Genomic DNA, 18,739 nt, shown 5'->3' with positions numbered 1-18,739 from the left:
CACACGATGGTCTTCCCTCTCGGTAGTGCCACGTAGCCGTCCGGAGCCCGGTCTTCTCAAACCGTACGGTCTCGCGAGCACTGCTGCCGGCAGTCATGTACAGTGGCTACATTCCTGCCAAGTCTTGCTGCAGTATCACAGAAGGAGCATTCAGCTTTTCGTATCGTATTACACGACGTCGTTTAACCTCAATAAGGTGTTGATAATGACGTCTTTGTCACCTTAAAGGCATTCTTGATTGTCAACTCACCACGTCCAATCTCGAAAGTAACTAACGCTTACGACCGTTACATTAACAGTGGCGCTATGAGAGCCAATCTTATGCGACTGGCGCGAAGTTTGAATTGACATCATCCGTCAGATGCGAAAACACGCCTGCCAACTTTCGTTTATGTCGCACTACTCCTTCTTGGCGTTGCGATTTTTTGCCGTTAGTGTAAATGATAGTGAAGTGGCAAGCTGCTATAACTCATTATTGTTGTTAATGAAACTGACAGTTTACAAAATTGTTAAGGCTTTCGTGGCCACTTGTTGACAAACTGCCTATTGGCTTCTGTCTCGGGTTCTTCGGCCGACGTTCATCTGACAGTTTGTTTAATCAAATTTCACAAGTTCTGATCGTACAATGAAGGCTTTCGCTATTGATTGTCTTCATTACTGGTAAAATTTCCAGTTTGAATGATCGTGGTGCATGAAACTTCATGCCCCTTGTGCCCCTTGTTCCGCTGAGTCTTGCCGACTGACGGTCGGATGTCTTAAAGCGACGTCAATACCGCTCAAAGGTAGCGTGGTAGAAGTTTTCTTCTGAATGGCAGAGATAAACCTTCTCAGAGATTAAAGTTAAATATCGAACTGTCATCTGTCATGCTAAAACTTATGTATCCATTCTGTAGAACTACTGTCCCTATTTTCCGCAGTCGGCAAAGAAAAACCAGCTGTAGCAGAACGTGCTGTTCTGTCAGGAAGCCATGAAATGAAATTTTCCGAAACTAAAATTTTATTTACCATTCCGAACTATAGTCAACGGCTATACAGAGAACCTATCGAAGCGTAGTAAGAAGAAATTAGGAAACTTAGTGATGTACCGAACATATCAGAATTGTCATTCTTTTTGGACACTGTTGAGATACCTTTATACGCACAACCCAAATGCTCATGTTCTTCCTGCATTCTCCATAAGTAGGATACATAGCTAGTTTCTCTTGGTTTTTGAAAGATACTTATTTTTTCGTAGTAATTGGCTCCGCACACACATAAACGACACAGACAGAATGATGGCTATATGTCCCCTCCGCCTCTCTTATACCGGTAACGCGGCGGTACAATACTCTGTTTTCCGACGTTATCTGTTAACCGACGTAACGTATCCTTATTTACGTATGAAATCATGCACTTCTGCATAACACAACAATCAGTTTCATGTTTAAAACGGATCAGTCCCAAGTTCTAAAAAGCATAATTTCTCCGAAAGTAGTAATCGTATTTTATAGAGTGAAACGCTGTTAAATTCGTCTCTGTTAGAGCTTAGATCCTAGCAGTAGAAATTACTATAGTTCCGTCTGAAAAAGCGAATATGATTCTGATAGCTCTGTACTTAATGTGGTTACGAAAAGAGACTTTTCGTCGTTTAGGGAGGACTTTCTCACAACAAATCTGGGTGAAAAAGGAGATACGATACCTTAAACGGTTCTGGAAACATATGAAGTGAATAGCTTAGCACAATCATCCCGTATAATTACACTATGTGATCAAAAGTATCCGGACACCCCAAAAACCAAAATTTTTCATATTAGATGCATTGTGCTGTCACCTACTGCCAGGTACTTCATATCAGCGACCTCAGTAGTCATTAGACATCGTGAGAGATCATAATGGGATGCTCCGCGGGTCTCACGGGCTTCGACCGTGGTCAGGTGATTGGGTGTCACATGTGTCGTATGACTGTACGTGTGATTTCCACACTCCTAAACATCCCTAGGTCCGCTGTTTGCGATGTGATATTGAAGTGGAAACATGAAGGGACACGTACAACATAAAACCGTACCGGCCGACCTCGTCTGTTGAATGACAGTGAACGCAGACAGTTGAAGGGGGTCGTAATGTGTAATAGGCAGACATCTATCCAGACCATCATACAGGATTTCCAAACTGCATCAGGATCCACTGCAAGTACTATGACAGTTAGCCGGGAGGTGAGATAACTTGGATTTCATGGTCAAGAGGCTGCTCATAAGCCGCACATCACGCCATTAAATTCCAAACGACGCCTCGCTTGGTGTAAAGAGCGTAAACATTGGACGATTGAACTGTGGAAAAGCGTTGTGTGGAGTGACGAATAACGGTACACAATGTGGCGATCCGATGGCAGGGCGTGGGTATGGCGAATGCCAGGTGAACGTCATCTGCCAGTGTGTGTAGTGCCAACAGCAAAATTCGGAGGCCGTGCTGTTATGGTGTGGTCGTGTTTTTCATGGAGGGGGCTTGCACCCCTTGTCGTTTAGCGTGGCACTATCACAGCACTGGCCTACATTGAGGTTTTAAGCACTTTCTGGCTTCCCACTGTTGAAAAGCAATTTGGGGACTGCGATTGCATCTTTCAACACGATCGAGCACCTGTTCATAATGCGCGGCCTGTGGCGGAGTGGTTACACGACAGTAACATCCCTGTAATGGACTGGCCTGCACAGACTCCTGAACTGAATCCTATTGAACACCTTTGGGATATTTGAGAACGTTGACTTCGTGCCAGGCCTCACCGACCGACATCGATACCTCTCCGTAGTGTAGCACTCCATGAATAATGGGCTGCCATTCCCCAAGAAAACTTCCAGCACTTGATTGAACATATGTCTGCGAGAGTGGAAGCTGTTATCAAGGCTAAGGGTGGGCCAACACCATACTGAATTCCAGCATTACCGATGGAGTGCGCCATGCTGAGTCATTTTTAGCCAGGTGTCCGGATACTTTTGATTACCTAATGTATTACATTAGTCACATTATTGGTGCACACGTGGTGCAGTGGTTGGCGTGCAGAGTTATCAAGTGTACCCGTTATCTGTTATATCGATAGAGTTTAATGATAATTAACAGAAAAAAACAATGCTTAGTTCTTTTCTAATTCCACATTTCCTGTTCTGGGATGTGCGCTCTATGGCAGTCTTGGTGCTTTCTCCTAGTTCCTTTTTAATCTTGAGTCTCATATTTTAGCAGATGTCGTGTACGCCTCCCTTGCGCGATGAGACAAGTGGTGAAGGTAGTGGTGTGTGTTTTTTCACTCTACAGTGTAAGACAGACCATGGTCTTCTGCTTTCCAACGGTCACGGAATCGGCGTGTAAAACCGTAAGTACACGAAAACAACACCTATTTGCCGCAACAGTCTTCAGCGACCTACGAAAAAATACTGAAAAAATCTATCGACAGCACTGTCGGTGCTCATGGCACCAAGACATTGACATTTTTAAGACTGCGTACACTAGCGAAAACCAAGATTTGCAGCTTACGTTGCAATATTTTTGTTCTTGGATGAGAAGTAATACAGAAAGAAGTCACATACAGAGTTAAGTTCAAATAAATAATCTCTTGGAAGAGAAGCTAACATGAGATTTTAAGTTCCAGTATGTCGCATCCTGGACGAGAAGTAGTGCAGAGAGGAAAGATGTACATTGCTAAGCTCCGCTCCAACAGCTATGCTCTCGGACGGGAAATAAAGCAAAAAGGTGATGGTGAGACAAACTAAGAGGAAAAATTTATGGTGCAATCCGTTTCAATGCGGAGCGTTTTATGTATAGGCTACCAACCAGTAAACCAGAACGAGACGGGAATGAGACGTGTCACGTACCAGTTGTATCTTTGAGTGGAGGCCAGCACGTACTTGGAGCCCTCGCATTGCGGCAGGCAACTGCACACGCTGTCACCCGTTTCGTTCTCCGCCAGTCTCTGTAGCATGTCTGCAAAACAATAATAAACACCGACCTGTGAATTGTGCTTCACATAACCAGCTATGTCGAAAATCTTATTCAAAACCTATGGGTCGTTTCTGCTAGTAGGCCAACTTCCCACGTCACATATACAGATGGCGGTAGTATCGCGAACACAAAGTATAAAAGGGCAGTGCATTGGCGGAGCTGTCCTGCCCCCCCCCCCCCCCCAAATTCTATCAGTCCCTCCAGATCCTTGAGCGTCATGTACTCCGCCTCGCCTTCCGTATACACCTCCCGTCCCCCATGCGGATCCTCTATGATCTCATTCCTTTCCCCCATCTGCTCCTATTCCTCGAACATATCCGCATCCTCTACACCTCCCGCCGCCTTGGACCCCCTCACCCCCTGGTTGCTCCCCTCCTCTCCCATCCCAGCCCCCTGCCACGTCTTCACTGTTGTGTCCCCCCTACCCTCCATCTCTACACCCTACATCTCCTTTCCCAAGGTGGCTTCCATCAACTCCCCCTCCCAGATGATGCCATCTCTCCCTCCATTTATCCCTCCTATCAACTCTGATCCTCACTCCCCCTCCTTTCCTCTGTCCTTTTCTCGGGCTCCCTCTCCCCCCTTCCATCCTCTTTCTTCCCCACCTCCCCTCTCTTTGCCCCCTTCTCTCCCCCCGAGTCCTTTTACATTTCCCTCCTCTGCCTCCCCTCATTCCATCTCGCGTCTGCCCTTCTCCCCCTTTATTAGTCCTCTCCCTCTTTGGTCCCCCCCCCTTTTTCGTTTTTTTCCTTCCTCCCTCCTTGTTCTTCCCCCTCCTCCAGCCCCCCCCCCCCCCATCAGCCTTTGGCTCGGGAGTGTCATCTTTGTGCCGCCACTTTCGTGCAGTGTTCTTCATTGAGTGTTCTACAGTGAGTGTTTTACAGTGAGTGTTCCGTGTTGTGTTTTTTGGGAAGTGTTGCGAACGGCCATCATACTGTCGCTGGATGTGCCTTTTATCTCTTGCGAACAGAAACCAGACTGTCGCCGTGTTTTTTTAATTGTGTGTGTACTATGTTACTTGTTTGATTCCTGTGTTTTTTATTAACGTTGCCAACCCTTTTTGCTTTCTGTTTCAACTTTCCGCATTTCTCCACCATTTTACACTTGACGTCACCGTTTTATCGCCTGTTTTTCTTGTTTCTTTTCTTCTTCCGTTTTTTAAAATAAAAGTCTGTAGGCTGTAGAGCAGCGTACTAAGCTGCTGCCAGCCCGCCTCCTTCGGGGGGGGAATTGAAAATCAATAAAGGAAAAAAAACAAAGAAAAGCGGAGCTGTCATTTGTACTAGGTGATTCATGTGAAAAGGTTTCCGACGTGATTATGGCCGCACGACGGGAATTAACAGCTTCTGAATTCGGAATGTTAGTTGGAGCTAGACGCATTGGACATCCCATTTCGGAAATCGTTAGGAAATTCAGTATTCCGAGATCCACAGTGTCAAGTGTGTGCCGAGAATACCACATTTCAGGCATTCAACAACCTAGGGCAAAGGCGTTAACGTAGAGGTTCTAAGAACCCTACCACAACAAAGGTCAAAATTTAATAATGATTGTGGTGTTGCTCACGCTGCTAAATACTGCATTTTGGGGCAACAACAAAATTATTATGTGGCAGGTGTCATTAGAACACAGTTAATAAAGTCATTTCATGTAATAATGAATAAACTAGGCACTCATCTTTTCGTGTTTCCCACGCTGGTCTCGTTGTAAAATCATGGCTCAATCGTCGAAAATCTAGGTGGTGATGATTCCAAACTCGGATGCAAAGAGGCCTAGGTTTTATTCTGCTATATTCAAAAGTTTTATAGATGTGTTTCACAAACCATTCTTGAAGATTAAACCTTTGAAAGTTAGCACAATGGTGATGTAAAAAAGTAATCAGCGCTCCTAATTCAAGTTACACTTCTTTCTTATTGCTTTTGTTGCAATGGCACGTAACACACAAAACATCACTTCACAATACAAAACATACTTGAAAACATCTTCCTCACTGTTAGAGTTAACATTTTATAAACTGTCTACAATATGCGTCTTTCCAACATGACGCCCAAGACTTGACCTTCTCAAGGTCCGACTCTCTAACTAACTAATAATCGCTTACGAGTCCAAAAATCAGAGTTCAAGTACGTCAAAGATCATAGTGACAAAAGAAAGAATACATACAAGAATAATATCATTGCAATATAAACTTATCGATGAATTAAAGTACTTCAACATTAATGAAATCAAATCTGAATGTTGTCTCAGAAATATGTCAACTACTTTAACTACTTTACAAAAACACTGTAGAATATTACTGGTATAGAGAGGTTCAGGTGAGCTGCCGTAATGGTTACGTAATTCAAGTACCATTACAAGGTGTCAGTGCTAACCGATAAGCTGCACTGTGTGAAATAACCGCAGAAATCAGTGTGGGACGCAAGACGAACGTATCCATTAGGAAGTTGCGGCGAAGTTTGGCGTTAATGGGCTATGGCAGCAGACGACCGACGCGAGTGCCTTTGCTGGCAGAACCTCAGCGCGAGCAGCGCTTCTTCTGGGCCCGTGACCATATGGGTTTGGCACTAGAAGACTGAAAAATCGAGGCCTGGCTAGATGAGTCCCGATTTCAGTTGGTAAGGGTTCGAGTGTGGCGCAGACCCCATGCAACCATAGACCCAAGTTGTCAACAAGGCACTGTGCAAGCTGGTGGTGGCTCCATAATGGTGTGCGCTGTGTTTACATGGAATGGACTGGATCCTTTGGTCCAACTGAACCGATCACTGACTGTAAATGGTTATGTTAGGCTGCTTAGAGAACACTTGCATCCATTCATGAAACTTATGTTTCCAGACAGTGATGTCGTGTCATCAGGCAACAATTGTTCGCAACTGGTCTCAAGAACATTCTGGACAGTTCGAGCAAATGATTTGACCGCTCAGATCTCCCTACACGAATCCGATCGAACATTTATGGGACATAATCGAGAGGTCAAACCGTGCACAACATCCTGCACTGGCAACACTTCTGCAATTATGGAGATTTATAGAGGCAGCATGGCTCACTATTTGCGTAGGGGACTCCCAACGACTTGTTGAGGCCATACCACGTCGAGGTGCTGCACTACGCCGGGCAAAACGAGGTCCGGCGCGATATTAGTAGGTATCCCATGACTTTGGTCACTTCAGTGTAACACCACGTAACGTAAAGATGGGAAGTGAGTCAGTTGACACGCCAGTTATCGTAATATGTACGAGTGTAACTCAATTATTATCCGCAGTTTAGTTATATTTTTGTTTATTTTTGTAGTACTGTCGTTTACGTTGATCTACATCTACATCTACATCTACATGGATACCCTGCAAATCACATTTAAGTGCCTGGCAGAGGTTCATTGAACCACCTTCACAATTCTCTATTATTCCAATCTCGTATAGCGCCCGGGAAGAATCAACACCTATATCTTTCCGTACGAGCTCTGATTTCCCTTATTTTGTCTTGGTGATCGTTCCTCCCTATGTAAGTCGGTGTCAACAAAATATTTTCGCATTCGGAGGAGAAAATTGGTGATTGAAATTTCGTTAGAAGATTCCGTCGCAACGAAAAACGCCTTTCTTTTAATGATTTCCATCCCAAATCCTAGGCGCTCAGTCCTGAGCCGCGCGACTGCTACGGTCGCAGGTTCGAATCCTGCCTCGGGCATGTTTGTGTGTGATGTCCTTAGGTTAGTTAGGTTTAAGTAGCTCTAAGTTCTAGGGGACTGATGACCATAGATGTTAAGTCCCATAGTGCTCAGAGCCATTTGAACCATTTGAACCATCCCAAATCCTGTATCATTTCTGTGACACTCTTTCCCATATTTCGCGATAACACAAAATGTGCTGCTTTCTTTGAAGTTTTTCGATGTACTCCGTCAGTCCTATCTGGTAAGGATGCCACACTGCGCAGCAGTACTCTAAAAGAGGACGACAAGCGTAGCGTAGGCAGTCTCCTTAATAAGTCTGTTACATTTTCTAAATGTCCTACCAATAAAACGCAGTCTTTGGTTTGCCTTCCCCACAACATTTTCTATGTGTTACTTCCAATTTAAGTTGTTCGTAATTGTAATACCTAGGTATTTAGTTGAATTTACGGCTTTTAGACTAGACTGATTTATTGTGTAACGGAAGTTTAACGAGTTCCTTTTAGCACTCATGTGGATGACCTCACATTTTTCGTTATTTAAGGTCAACTGCCACTTTTCGCACCATTCCGATATTTCTTCTAAATCGTTTTGCAGTTTGTTTTAATTTTCTGATGACTTTATTAGTCGATAAACGACAGCGTCATCTGCAAACAAACGAACACGGCTGCGCAGATTGTCTCCCAAATCGTTTATATACACTCCTGGAAATGGAAAAAAGAACACATTGACACCGGTGTGTCAGACCCACCATACTTGCTCCGGACACTGCGAGAGGGCTGTACAAGCAATGATCACACGCACGGCACAGCGGACACACCAGGAACCGCGGTGTTGGCCGTCGAATGGCGCTAGCTGCGCAGCATTTGTGCACCGCCGCCGTCAGTGTCAGCCAGTTTGCCGTGGCATACGGAGCTCCATCGCAGTCTTTATCACCGGTAGCATGCCGCGACAGTGTGGACGTGAACCGTATGTGCAGTTGACGGACTTTGAGCGAGGGCGTGTAGTGGGCATGCGGGAGGCCGGGTGGACGTACCGCCGAATTGCTCAACACGTAGGGCGTGAGGTCTCCACAGTACATCGATGTTGTCGCCAGTGGTCGGCGGAAGGTGCACGTGCCCGTCGACCTGGGACCGGACCGCAGCGACGCACGGATGCACGCCAAGACCGTAGGATCCTACGCAGTGCCGTAGGGGACCGCACCGCCACATCCCAGCAAATTAGGGACACTGTTGCTCCTGTGGTATCGGCGAGGACCATTCGCAACCGCCTCCATGAAGCTGGGCTACGGTCCCGCACACCGTTAGGCCGTCTTCCGCTCACGCCCCAACATCGTGCAGCCCGCCTCCAGTGGTGTCGCGACAGGCGTGAATGGAGGGACGAATGGAGACGTGTCGTCTTCAGCGATGAGAGTCGCTTCTGCCTTGGTGCCAATGATGGTCGTATGCGTGTTTGGCGCCGTGCAGGTGAGCGCCACAATCAGGACTGCATACGACCGAGGCACACAGGGCCAACACCCGGCATCATGGTGTGGGGAGCGATCTCCTACACTGGCCGTACACCACTGGTGATCGTCGAGGGGACCATGAATAGTGCACGGTACATCCAAACCGTCATCGAACCCATCGTTCTACCATTCCTAGACCGACAAGGGAACTTGCTGTTCCAACAGGACAATGCACGTCCGCATGTATCCCGTGCCACCCAACGTGCTCTAGAAGGTGTAAGTCAACTACCCTGGCCAGCAAGATCTCCGGATCTGTCCCCCATTGAGCATGTTTGGGACTGGATGAAGCGTCATCTCACGCGGTCTGCACGTCCAGCACGAACGCTGGTCCAACTGAGGCGCCAGATGGAAATGGCATGGCAAGCCGTTCCACAGGACTACATCCAGCATCTCTACGATCGTCTCCATGGGAGAATAGCAGCCTGCATTGCTGCGAAAGGTGGATATACACTGTACTAGTGCCGACATTGTGCATGCTCTGTTGCCTGTGTCTATGTGCCTGTGGTTCTGTCAGTGTGATCATGTGATGTATCTGACCCCAGGAATGTGTCAATAAAGTTTCCCCTTCCTGGGACAATGAATTCACGGTGTTCTTATTTCAATTTCCAGGAGTGTAGATAAGGAACAGCAAAGCGCCTAGAACACTACCTTGAGGAACGCCTGAAATCACTTCTGTTTTATTCGATGACTTCCCGTCAATTACTACGAATTGTGACCTCCCTGACAGGCGCTGCAGTCATGGACTGTGCGGCTGGTCACGGCGGAGGTTCGAGTCCTCCCTCGGGCATGGGTGTGTGTGTTTGTCCTTAGGATAATTTAGGTTAAGCAGTGTGTAAGCTTAGGGACTGATGACCTTAGCAGCTAAGTCCCATAAGATTTCACACACATTTGAACATCTCTCTGACAGGAAATTACAGATCCAGTCACATAACTGAGACGATATTCCGTAAGCACGCAATTTTACTACGAGCCGCTTGTGTGGTACAGTGTCAAAAGCTTTCCGGAAACCCAGAATACGGAATCGATCTGAAATCCTTTGTCGACAGCACTCAGCACTTCATGTGAATAAAGGGCTAGTCGTGTTTCACAAGAGCGATGTTTTCTAAACCTATGTTGACTGTGTGTCAATAGACCGTTTCCTTCGAGGTAATTCATTATGTTCGAACACAATATATGTTCTAAAATCCTGCTGCATATCGACGTTAACGATATGGGCCTGTAATTTAGTGGATTACTCCTACTACCTTTCTTGAATATTGGTGTGACTTGTGCAACCTTCCAGTCTTTGGATACGGATCATTCGTCGATCGAACGGTTGTATATGATTGTTAAGTATGGAGCTAATGAATCAGCAAACTCCGACAGGAACCTAATTGACATACAGCCTAGACTATAAGACTTGCTTTTATTAAGTGATTTAAGTTGCTTCACTACTCCGAGAATATTTACTTCTACGTTACTCACGTTGGCAGCTGTTCTCGATTTGAATTCTGGAATATTTACTTCGTCTTCTTTTGTGAAGACATTTCGGAAGGCTGTGTTTAGTAACTTGCTTTGGCAGGACTGTCTTCGATAGTATCTCCATTGCTACCGTGCAGAGAAGGCATTGATTGTTTCTTACCGCTAACATACTTCACGTACGACCAGAACCTCTTTGGATTTTCTGCCAGGTTTCGAGACAAAGTTTCGTTGTGGAAACTGTTATAGGCATCTCACATTGAAGTCCGCGCTAAATTTCGAGCTTCTGTAGAAGATGGCAAATCTTGGGGATTTTGCGTCTGTTTGAATTTGGCATGTTAGTTTCGTTGTTTATGCAACAGTGTTCTAACACGTTTTGTGTACCAAGGAGGATCAGCTCCTTCGTTTATTAATTTATTTGGTATAAACCTCTCAATTGCTGCCGCTACTATTTCTTTGAAATTAAGCCACATCTGGTCTACATCTGGTCCACACTTATATTATTAATTTGGAATGAGTGGAGATTGTCTCTCAGGAAGCGTCAAGCGAATTTTAATCTACTTTTTTGAATTGGTATATTTTTCGCTTTATTTTCGTGGAGTTGGGGATTACATTATTCAATCTTGCTACGAAAGCCCTGTGTTCACTAATCCCTGAATCGGTTTTGATGCTCGTTATTAACTCAGGATTATTTGTTGCTAAGAGGTCAAGTGTGTTTCCACAACCATTTACTATTCGCGTGGGCTCATGAACTAACTGCTCGAAATAATTTTCAGAGAAAGCGTTTAGCACAATTTTGGATGATATTTTATGCGTACCTCCGGAATTAAACATGTATTTTCGCCAACATATCGAGGGTAAATTAAAGTCACCACCAACTATTATCGTATGAGTCGGGAACGTGTTTGAAATCAAACTCAAGTTTTCTTTGAATCTTTCAGCAACTGTATCATCTGAATTGGGAGGTCGGTAAAAGACTCCAATTATTATTTTATTGCGGTTGCCAACAATAACCTCTGCCCATACTAACTCACAGAAAGTATCTACTTCAATTTCGCGACAAGTTAAACTGCTACTGACAGCAACAAGCACGCCACCACCAACCGTGTTTAGCCTATCCTCTCGGAACACCGTCAAGTTCTTCGAAAAAATTTCGGCTGAGCTTATATCAGGGTTTAGCCAGATTTCAGTGCCTATAACGATTTGAGCATCAGTGCTTTCTATTAGCGCTTGGAGCTCTCGTACTTTTCCAACACAGCTACGACGATTTACAACAGTTATACACCAATGGTTCCAATGGTTGATGACGCATGCTTTTTTGTTGTTATATCTTTTCAATTTTCAGAAAGAAAGTGGTTGAAATGGCTCGGAGCACTATGGGATTTAACATTTGAGATCATCAGACCCTCAGAACTTAGAACTACTTAAACCTAACTAACCTAAGGACATCACACACATCCATGCCCGAGGCAGGTTTCGAACCTGCGATCGTAGCGGTCGCGCGGCTCCAGACTGAAGCGCCTAGAACCGCTCGGTCACTCTGGCCGGCAGCAGTTTTCAAGCTGCAAGGTTAGTTTTGTTATCGCTACCGTGCTGTTAATCATGGCTGCTCCGCTGTCTGTTTGCACCAAAGAAGAGCAACGTTCTTTATCCGTTTTTTGTGGTCAGAAGTCGTATCAGGGGCCGAAATTCGTCGAAGACTTTCGGTACAGTACGGAAACAGTCTTTTGCCACAGCGGAGTGTCTGCGAATGGATTGAAAAATGTCGAAATGCTCGCACAAGTGTTATGCACGATGAAGGAGCCGGACGACTGTTTACCTTCACAAATGAAGAAATGATTCTCTTAGACAGACTATTGACGAAGTGGCACATTGTCTGCAAATTAGTCACGGTTCTGCCAACGAAATCATCCACAACAGACTTGGGTTTCATAAAGTTTGTGCAAGATGGGCCCCATAAGATCTCACACATTTGCATAAACAAACGCGCTTGAAAATCTGAAAAAAAAAATTGGATCGCTATAGTAACGAAGGGGACAACTTCTTAGACAGGATCATTACTGGTGACGAAACATGAATCCACCATTACGAGCCATAGAGTAAACGGCAGAGTATGGAATGGAAGCATCCAAATTCGCCGTGCAAGAAAAAGTTCAAGATCCAACCGTCCGCAGGAAAACTGATGTTTACGGTTTTTTGGGACACACAAGGTCCAGTACTGGAACCTTATGGGGAAAGTGGCACAACAATAAACAGTGTACGTTACAGTGAGATGCTTACTGCCAGGCTAAAGCCTGCAATTCGAAGCGCCGGCCAGAGTGGCCAAGCGGTTCTAGGCGCTACAGTCTGGAACCGCGCGACCGCTACGTCGCAGGTTCGAATCCTGCCTCCGGCGTGGATGTGTGTGTTGTCCTTAGGTTAGTTGGGTTTAAGTAGTTCTAAGTTCTAGGGGACTGATGACCTCCGAAGTTAAGTCCTATAGCGCTCAGAGCCATTTGAACCATTTGAGCCAATTCGAAGCAAACGCCGAGGAATGCTGTTAAAAGGTGTTGTGCTGTTGCACGACAATGCCTGCCCGCATACTGCTGCCCACACTGCTGAAACGCTCCACAAACTCAAATTCGAAGTACTAGATAGCCCCGATCTTGTCCCTTCTGACTGTCACTTGTTTGGTCCACTCAAACAGGCATTATGGGGCCGTCGATTTGCCTCGGACAAAGCAGTGAAAGAAGCTGTGCATTTCTGGCTCTCAGCTCAACAGAGAACCTTCTTTTATGAGGGCATCGATGGACCAAGAGCGTTGAAACGCAAGGAGACTGTCGAAAAATGATGTTCTTGTAAGTTTCCTTTTTGATTACAACAAAATTTTATAACAACTTTGCGGTAATAATTGACTTACCCTCGTATTTTAATGCAACTGTGCTTTGGTAGTTTATTCATAAACATATGCTATTTGATCAACAATATTCGCACATCGCTATATGATGCGGCATTGAGCACTAGATGTCACAGGAGGCGGACCCGCCTCTGTAAATGGAGTCGGGGAGTATTATGTTGCAAATAGAGAAACAATGACAACAAAATACGTCCGTCAGGAGAGCTCAGTGATATCGAACGTGTGTAGACTAGTCACTGGACGTTAGCAGAGCAACAAATCTCACAGGGACAGTTCGACTCTTCTAAGGCTGCCTAAATCTACTGTTGGTGATGCGATTGCGAACTGGAAACACGAAGGAACAAGCTCAGCTGAACCAATACCAGGCAGGTCTCTATTGAACAGGGACCGTCGCGCATAGCGGAGTGTGGTTGTATAAAATCGCATGAAATCAGTGGAAGGAATCACGCCCGAGTTCAAAAATGCTACCAGTGGTCCAGCTCGCACACTGACTGTACGAAGGGAGTTAAGAAGAATGGGTTACCACGGTCAAGCAGCATCATACTCTTCTAGACAGTATCTTCCATCGTTTCGTTACAGGCATGATTAATTTAGTGCTATGATATGAACATGTGTCCATCAGAACTCGACCAGTTAGCGTATTCGAGGCCTCAATGGCCAACCTAAAGGGTGCCAACCGACCTTCCTTAAAATACGTAAAATTCAATCAATATTTTTTTGAAAAAAATTCTGGGAACATCCCCCAGGCTGTGGCTAAGCCATGTCTCCGCAATATCCTTTCTTCCAGGAGTGCTAGTTCTGCAAGGCTCGCAGAAGAGCTTCTGTGAAGTTTGGAATGTAGGAGACGAGGTACTGGGAGAACTGAAGCTGTGAGGACGGGTCGTGAGTCGTGCTTGGGTAGCTCAGATGGGTCAGCCGGCACGGTAGCTCAGCGTGTTCGGTCATGGGGCTGCTCGCCCTCTGTAATAAAAAAACTGAGTAAAGAAATCAACCATCAACTTGAACGGATGTCTTGTGACGTCCTCCAAGACCAAAAGCAACAAACAATACCGAACAAAACAAAAAAAATTGTAGAGCACTTGCCCGCGAAATGCAAAGAAAGGTCCCCGAGTTCGAGTCTCGGTCCGGCACACAGTTTTAATCTGCCAGGAAGATTCATATCAGCGCACACTCCGCTGCAGAGTGAAAATCTCATTCTGGAATATTGTTTTCAGTTTCTTGTGAAAATATACTTTTTCAACTCATGCTTACATTGGATTTGTTTTGTAATGAATAAAGAGTAAAATATGAAAAATCGTTTCAAAATGGTTTTGAACGTCTGTTCTTTAAACTATATATACGGTCTGAAACGTTTCCAAGTACCAAACACCGATTGGAAGTATTTTGTATGACGAGGGGCTCTATAATGGAGCGCAGGCTGCAGCAACTGTTCTGCTAGTGTCGGCCTGCTGTCACCTGTCCTGAAGTGCGGAGGCGCGTTTCAGGCTGAATTAATGGAGACAATTTCCCGTGTTGGTGCTGACGTACGGCGTGGTGGGAAACCTAAGAAATCTCTGGCGTTGTTGGAAACGTTTTACACTTTTCAACTGAATAAAGAGCGAACATTTACATTATTTGAAAAAATGTCACTGTGATGCGATTTAAACGGGTGACATTTACAGCGGGCTCTGTCCAGCCTTCCTTCTTTCTTTTTTTTTTTAATTGATATCAAAATACTGAATTTTCTTCAGAATCTTTAGACGCTTTTGCAGCTCTGATTTTTCGTGTTTATTAACGCAAAATTGCGCTGCGTGGAAATATTTTATTTGGTGAATTTGTGCAGGGTTTGGTCTGGTCTGTACATGCTGGATATTATTTGTTTGATAAAAAATCATCTTTTTTATTCAGATTGATAAATGGAAGGTTCTGGCTATTCAGGATTCCGGTGCTCTCGTGCAGAATTTTCTGAGCCCATTTTTGTAGTGAATATTGATAAGAATTTTTAAATAAAATTCACTCTACTTAGATTTCATAAAAAATATATTTTTGACCCATAACTAAGGCATAGTTGATCCTTTTGCGTTTTCAGCCATCAGATAATTTCATATGACTCTCCAGGCGGTAGTCAACCCCTAGGTTGCAAAGCACTGTTCTAATCTCGAAGTCCTGCCCGGCCGCCGACTCGCATTCACAGATCATACCAAGGTAATGTTCTAACTCTTAGCAGCTGTACCTACCTAATTCGAAGTTTTCTCTGCTCGCTACTTATTCGATGTAATTCTTCAGATTCTTTATTTATTTTACAATGTAGAATGTGATCATGAATTGGCCTAATCTCAACCATTTCTTGTGTATCTCATCTAATTTTATCTCTTGGTGCTATATATGGGATTATAACTGTTGTGACGTAACAAGACTGTTACGCCACACGGTAGTAGCCAAAAGAAAGACAGGCACGCGTACACACACACGCCGACGGGCGTGAAGTCTGGAACATGAGAACTTATAAATGAATAAGAAGAAAAGTAGGTAGATGCTTTTTACTTAACTTTTCTTTATTCCTTGGAATACATCTCTCTCTTGATTACTCGTAAGCTATAGGCACTGATACAAATGGCTCCTTGCTAGTTCGTAGCCCTTAACTTCTGATGGCTATTCTGTCTCTCGGCTAATGAGAGAGAAAGGCTTCGTACCACTGGGCGATAGCTAGGTTCGCGTACAACTGGGCGGTAGCTTGGTCCTCGTACAACTGGGGTCGAATTCACTCTCGTATCACGAGACCTGCCTTGGTGGTGGCGCTAGGTCTGCGATCACAGTGGCGACACGCGGGTCCGACATGTACTACATGGACCGCGGCCGATTTAAACTACCACCTAGCAAGTGTGGTGTCTGGCGGTGACACCACATTCCTCCCCCGCAAATCGGCGAACGGTCGTGTAATAAGGCTTCCGCCCGCCGTGGGGAGGACCACATGTTGACGTATGCGATGAGGTGGGGAGCCTAACAACAGGCGAGGCTGTGCCACCCGCACCCGGCCATCCGGTCCGAGGGGAGCTAGGAAACGCCTGCAAAACTAGTCCAGGGTGCACGTCAACATGTGGTGTATGCGCCCGTAAAGAGACAGGAGGTACGAAAGGGTCGACGTCCATGGCGTCGGGGTAGCCGACGCGCGATGACGTCATGTGGTCCGGAGCGGGCGGGCGTTCCATTGCGGAGGACAGCTGGTCACGGGAAGCGAACGGCGGCGCGTGACCCTGGGAGGCGCCTGGCGGCTGCAGCGAAGCGTCGAACGCGGGCGCCGGCGGCGGGAGAACAAGCAGCGGCGGCGGCGGCGGCGGCTGCTGCTGCGGCGGCGGCGGCGGCGGCGGCGCGTCGCCATCGGGCAAAATGGAAGGCATCGTCGGTAACACCTGGGGATGAGGCGAGCCAGTAGATGGGTCCCCAGGGCGCTGACCGGACGGCACCGTCGCTGAAAGCAGACGGGGAGCGGCAGAACCCGAGCGACGACAGAGGCGCAGCTGATTGAGATGCCGACGCACCTCACCAGAGGCCCCCAAAACCAAATACATCGCGCGGCCGAGGCAGCGAAGAATGCGCCCTGCGAGCCAACGCCGTGAACCTCGATAATTGCGATAAAATACAACGTCGCCTGGAGCAAAAGCAGGAGTCTGCCGCTGCAAAGGAACCTGATGCGGCGGATGCAGCAAAGACATCAAGGTGCGATGAGGACGACCGTGGAGCAACTCAGCCGGCGAGCGACCATCTCGGGGCTGAGAGCGATACGAAGACAAAAAGAGCAACAATGCGTCCTCCCGAGAATGCGACTCTTTCAATTTCAACATCTGTGACTTGAAAGTCCGGACCAAACGTTCAGCGGCACCGTTGGACTGAGGCGAAAACGGCGCGGATGTCAGATGTTGAATACCATTGGCCTGGCAGAATGACTGAAATTCTGCGGACATGAATTGTGGGCCATTGTCGGAAACAATAGTCTGCGGAAGACCTTCAATGCAAAAGATAGCAGACAACGCTTGGATGGTGGCGGAGGACGTCGTGGAAGACATCCGGACAACAAAAGGAAAATTACTGAAGGCGTCGACCAGAACCAACCATCGAGCATTCCAGAATGGACCAGCAAAATCAATGTGCAAGCGTTGCCAAGGGGAAGTGGCTTTTGGCCACGCAAAGACTTTCCGCGGCGGTGCGGACTGTTGTTCGGCACACGCCGGGCACGAAGAACACATATTCGTAATCGCAGCATCGATTCCGAACCAAGTACAGTGCTGACGAGCAAGTTGTTTCGTTCGCACTATACCCCAATGTCCTTGGTGAAGAAGCCGTAAAACAGAGGACTGTAACGAACGTGGGACCACGACTCTGGACTGATCATTATCAGAACGCAACAACAAAACACCACGTCGAACAAAAAGTCTCTCCTTGTGAGCAAAAAATCGGCGAACCAACGGATCCTCGATCCGAGACTTTGACAAAGGCCATTGCGTAGCAACAAAACGTAAAACAGTAGCAAGGACAGGGTCAGCAGCTGTGGCTGTAGCGACCCGACGAAAATCAATCGGAAACGATTCGACCACTTCATCGGTTTCCGAATCAATGAACATGCAAGCAAGTTCGGAAGAATCGAACGCTTTATCCGCAGCAACAGGCAAACGGGACAACGCATCGGCGTTTCCGTGCTTAGCAGTGGACCGATACAAGATATCGTAGCGGTACTGCGAGAGGAAAATAGACCAGCGAATGAATTTCTGCGCTGTACGTGGAGGTACAGGCTTGTTCGGATGAAAAAGCGACGTCAAAGGTTTGTGGTCTGTGATGATGGTAAAGTGACGACCATACAAGAAATCATGGAACTTAGTAACACCAAACACGAGAGCCAAAGCTTCTTTCTCTATCTGTGAATAATTTCTTTGCGCAGACGAGAGCAATTTGGACGCAAAGGCAATAGGGCGATCATGGGAGCCAACTTTGTGCGCAAGCACAGCACCGATCCCGAAATCCGATGCATCTACCATCAACAAAAGGGGTTTCTGGGGATCGAATGGCGTAAGGCAAGTATTAGAAAGCAACGCCGATTTCAACTGGCGAAAGGCGCGTTCACATTCCGGCGTCCAGACGAACGGAACACCTGTACGGCGTAAGCGAGGAAGCGGAGCTGAAATGAAAGAGGCATTGCGCGCATTCGCTCACACCTTGTGATGCTACATTGTTCAATGTTCTTGCGACCCCATCACGCAATGCGTGGGGAACATTGCGCGCT

At 46.3% G+C, this 18,739-nt stretch overlaps 1 protein-coding gene across 1 annotated transcript in view; it reads right to left on the bottom strand.

The window, feature by feature from the left end:
• Positions 1-18,739, bottom strand: part of LOC124722254 (pickpocket protein 11-like) — a 137,561-nt gene that overhangs the window by 20,936 nt on the left and 97,886 nt on the right. Inside the window, exon 5 of the mRNA XM_047247443.1 lies at positions 3,840-3,948. Within this exon, the coding sequence (XP_047103399.1) occupies positions 3,840-3,948 (109 nt within the window). The remainder of the gene's footprint in view (positions 1-3,839; positions 3,949-18,739) is intronic.

The sequence above is a fragment of the Schistocerca piceifrons genome, chromosome X (genome assembly GCF_021461385.2).
Source record: "Schistocerca piceifrons isolate TAMUIC-IGC-003096 chromosome X, iqSchPice1.1, whole genome shotgun sequence".
Taxonomy (NCBI): domain Eukaryota; kingdom Metazoa; phylum Arthropoda; class Insecta; order Orthoptera; family Acrididae; genus Schistocerca; species Schistocerca piceifrons.
The sequence above is the reverse complement of the archived record's forward strand: the minus strand, read 5'-3'. Positions and strand labels throughout refer to the sequence as shown.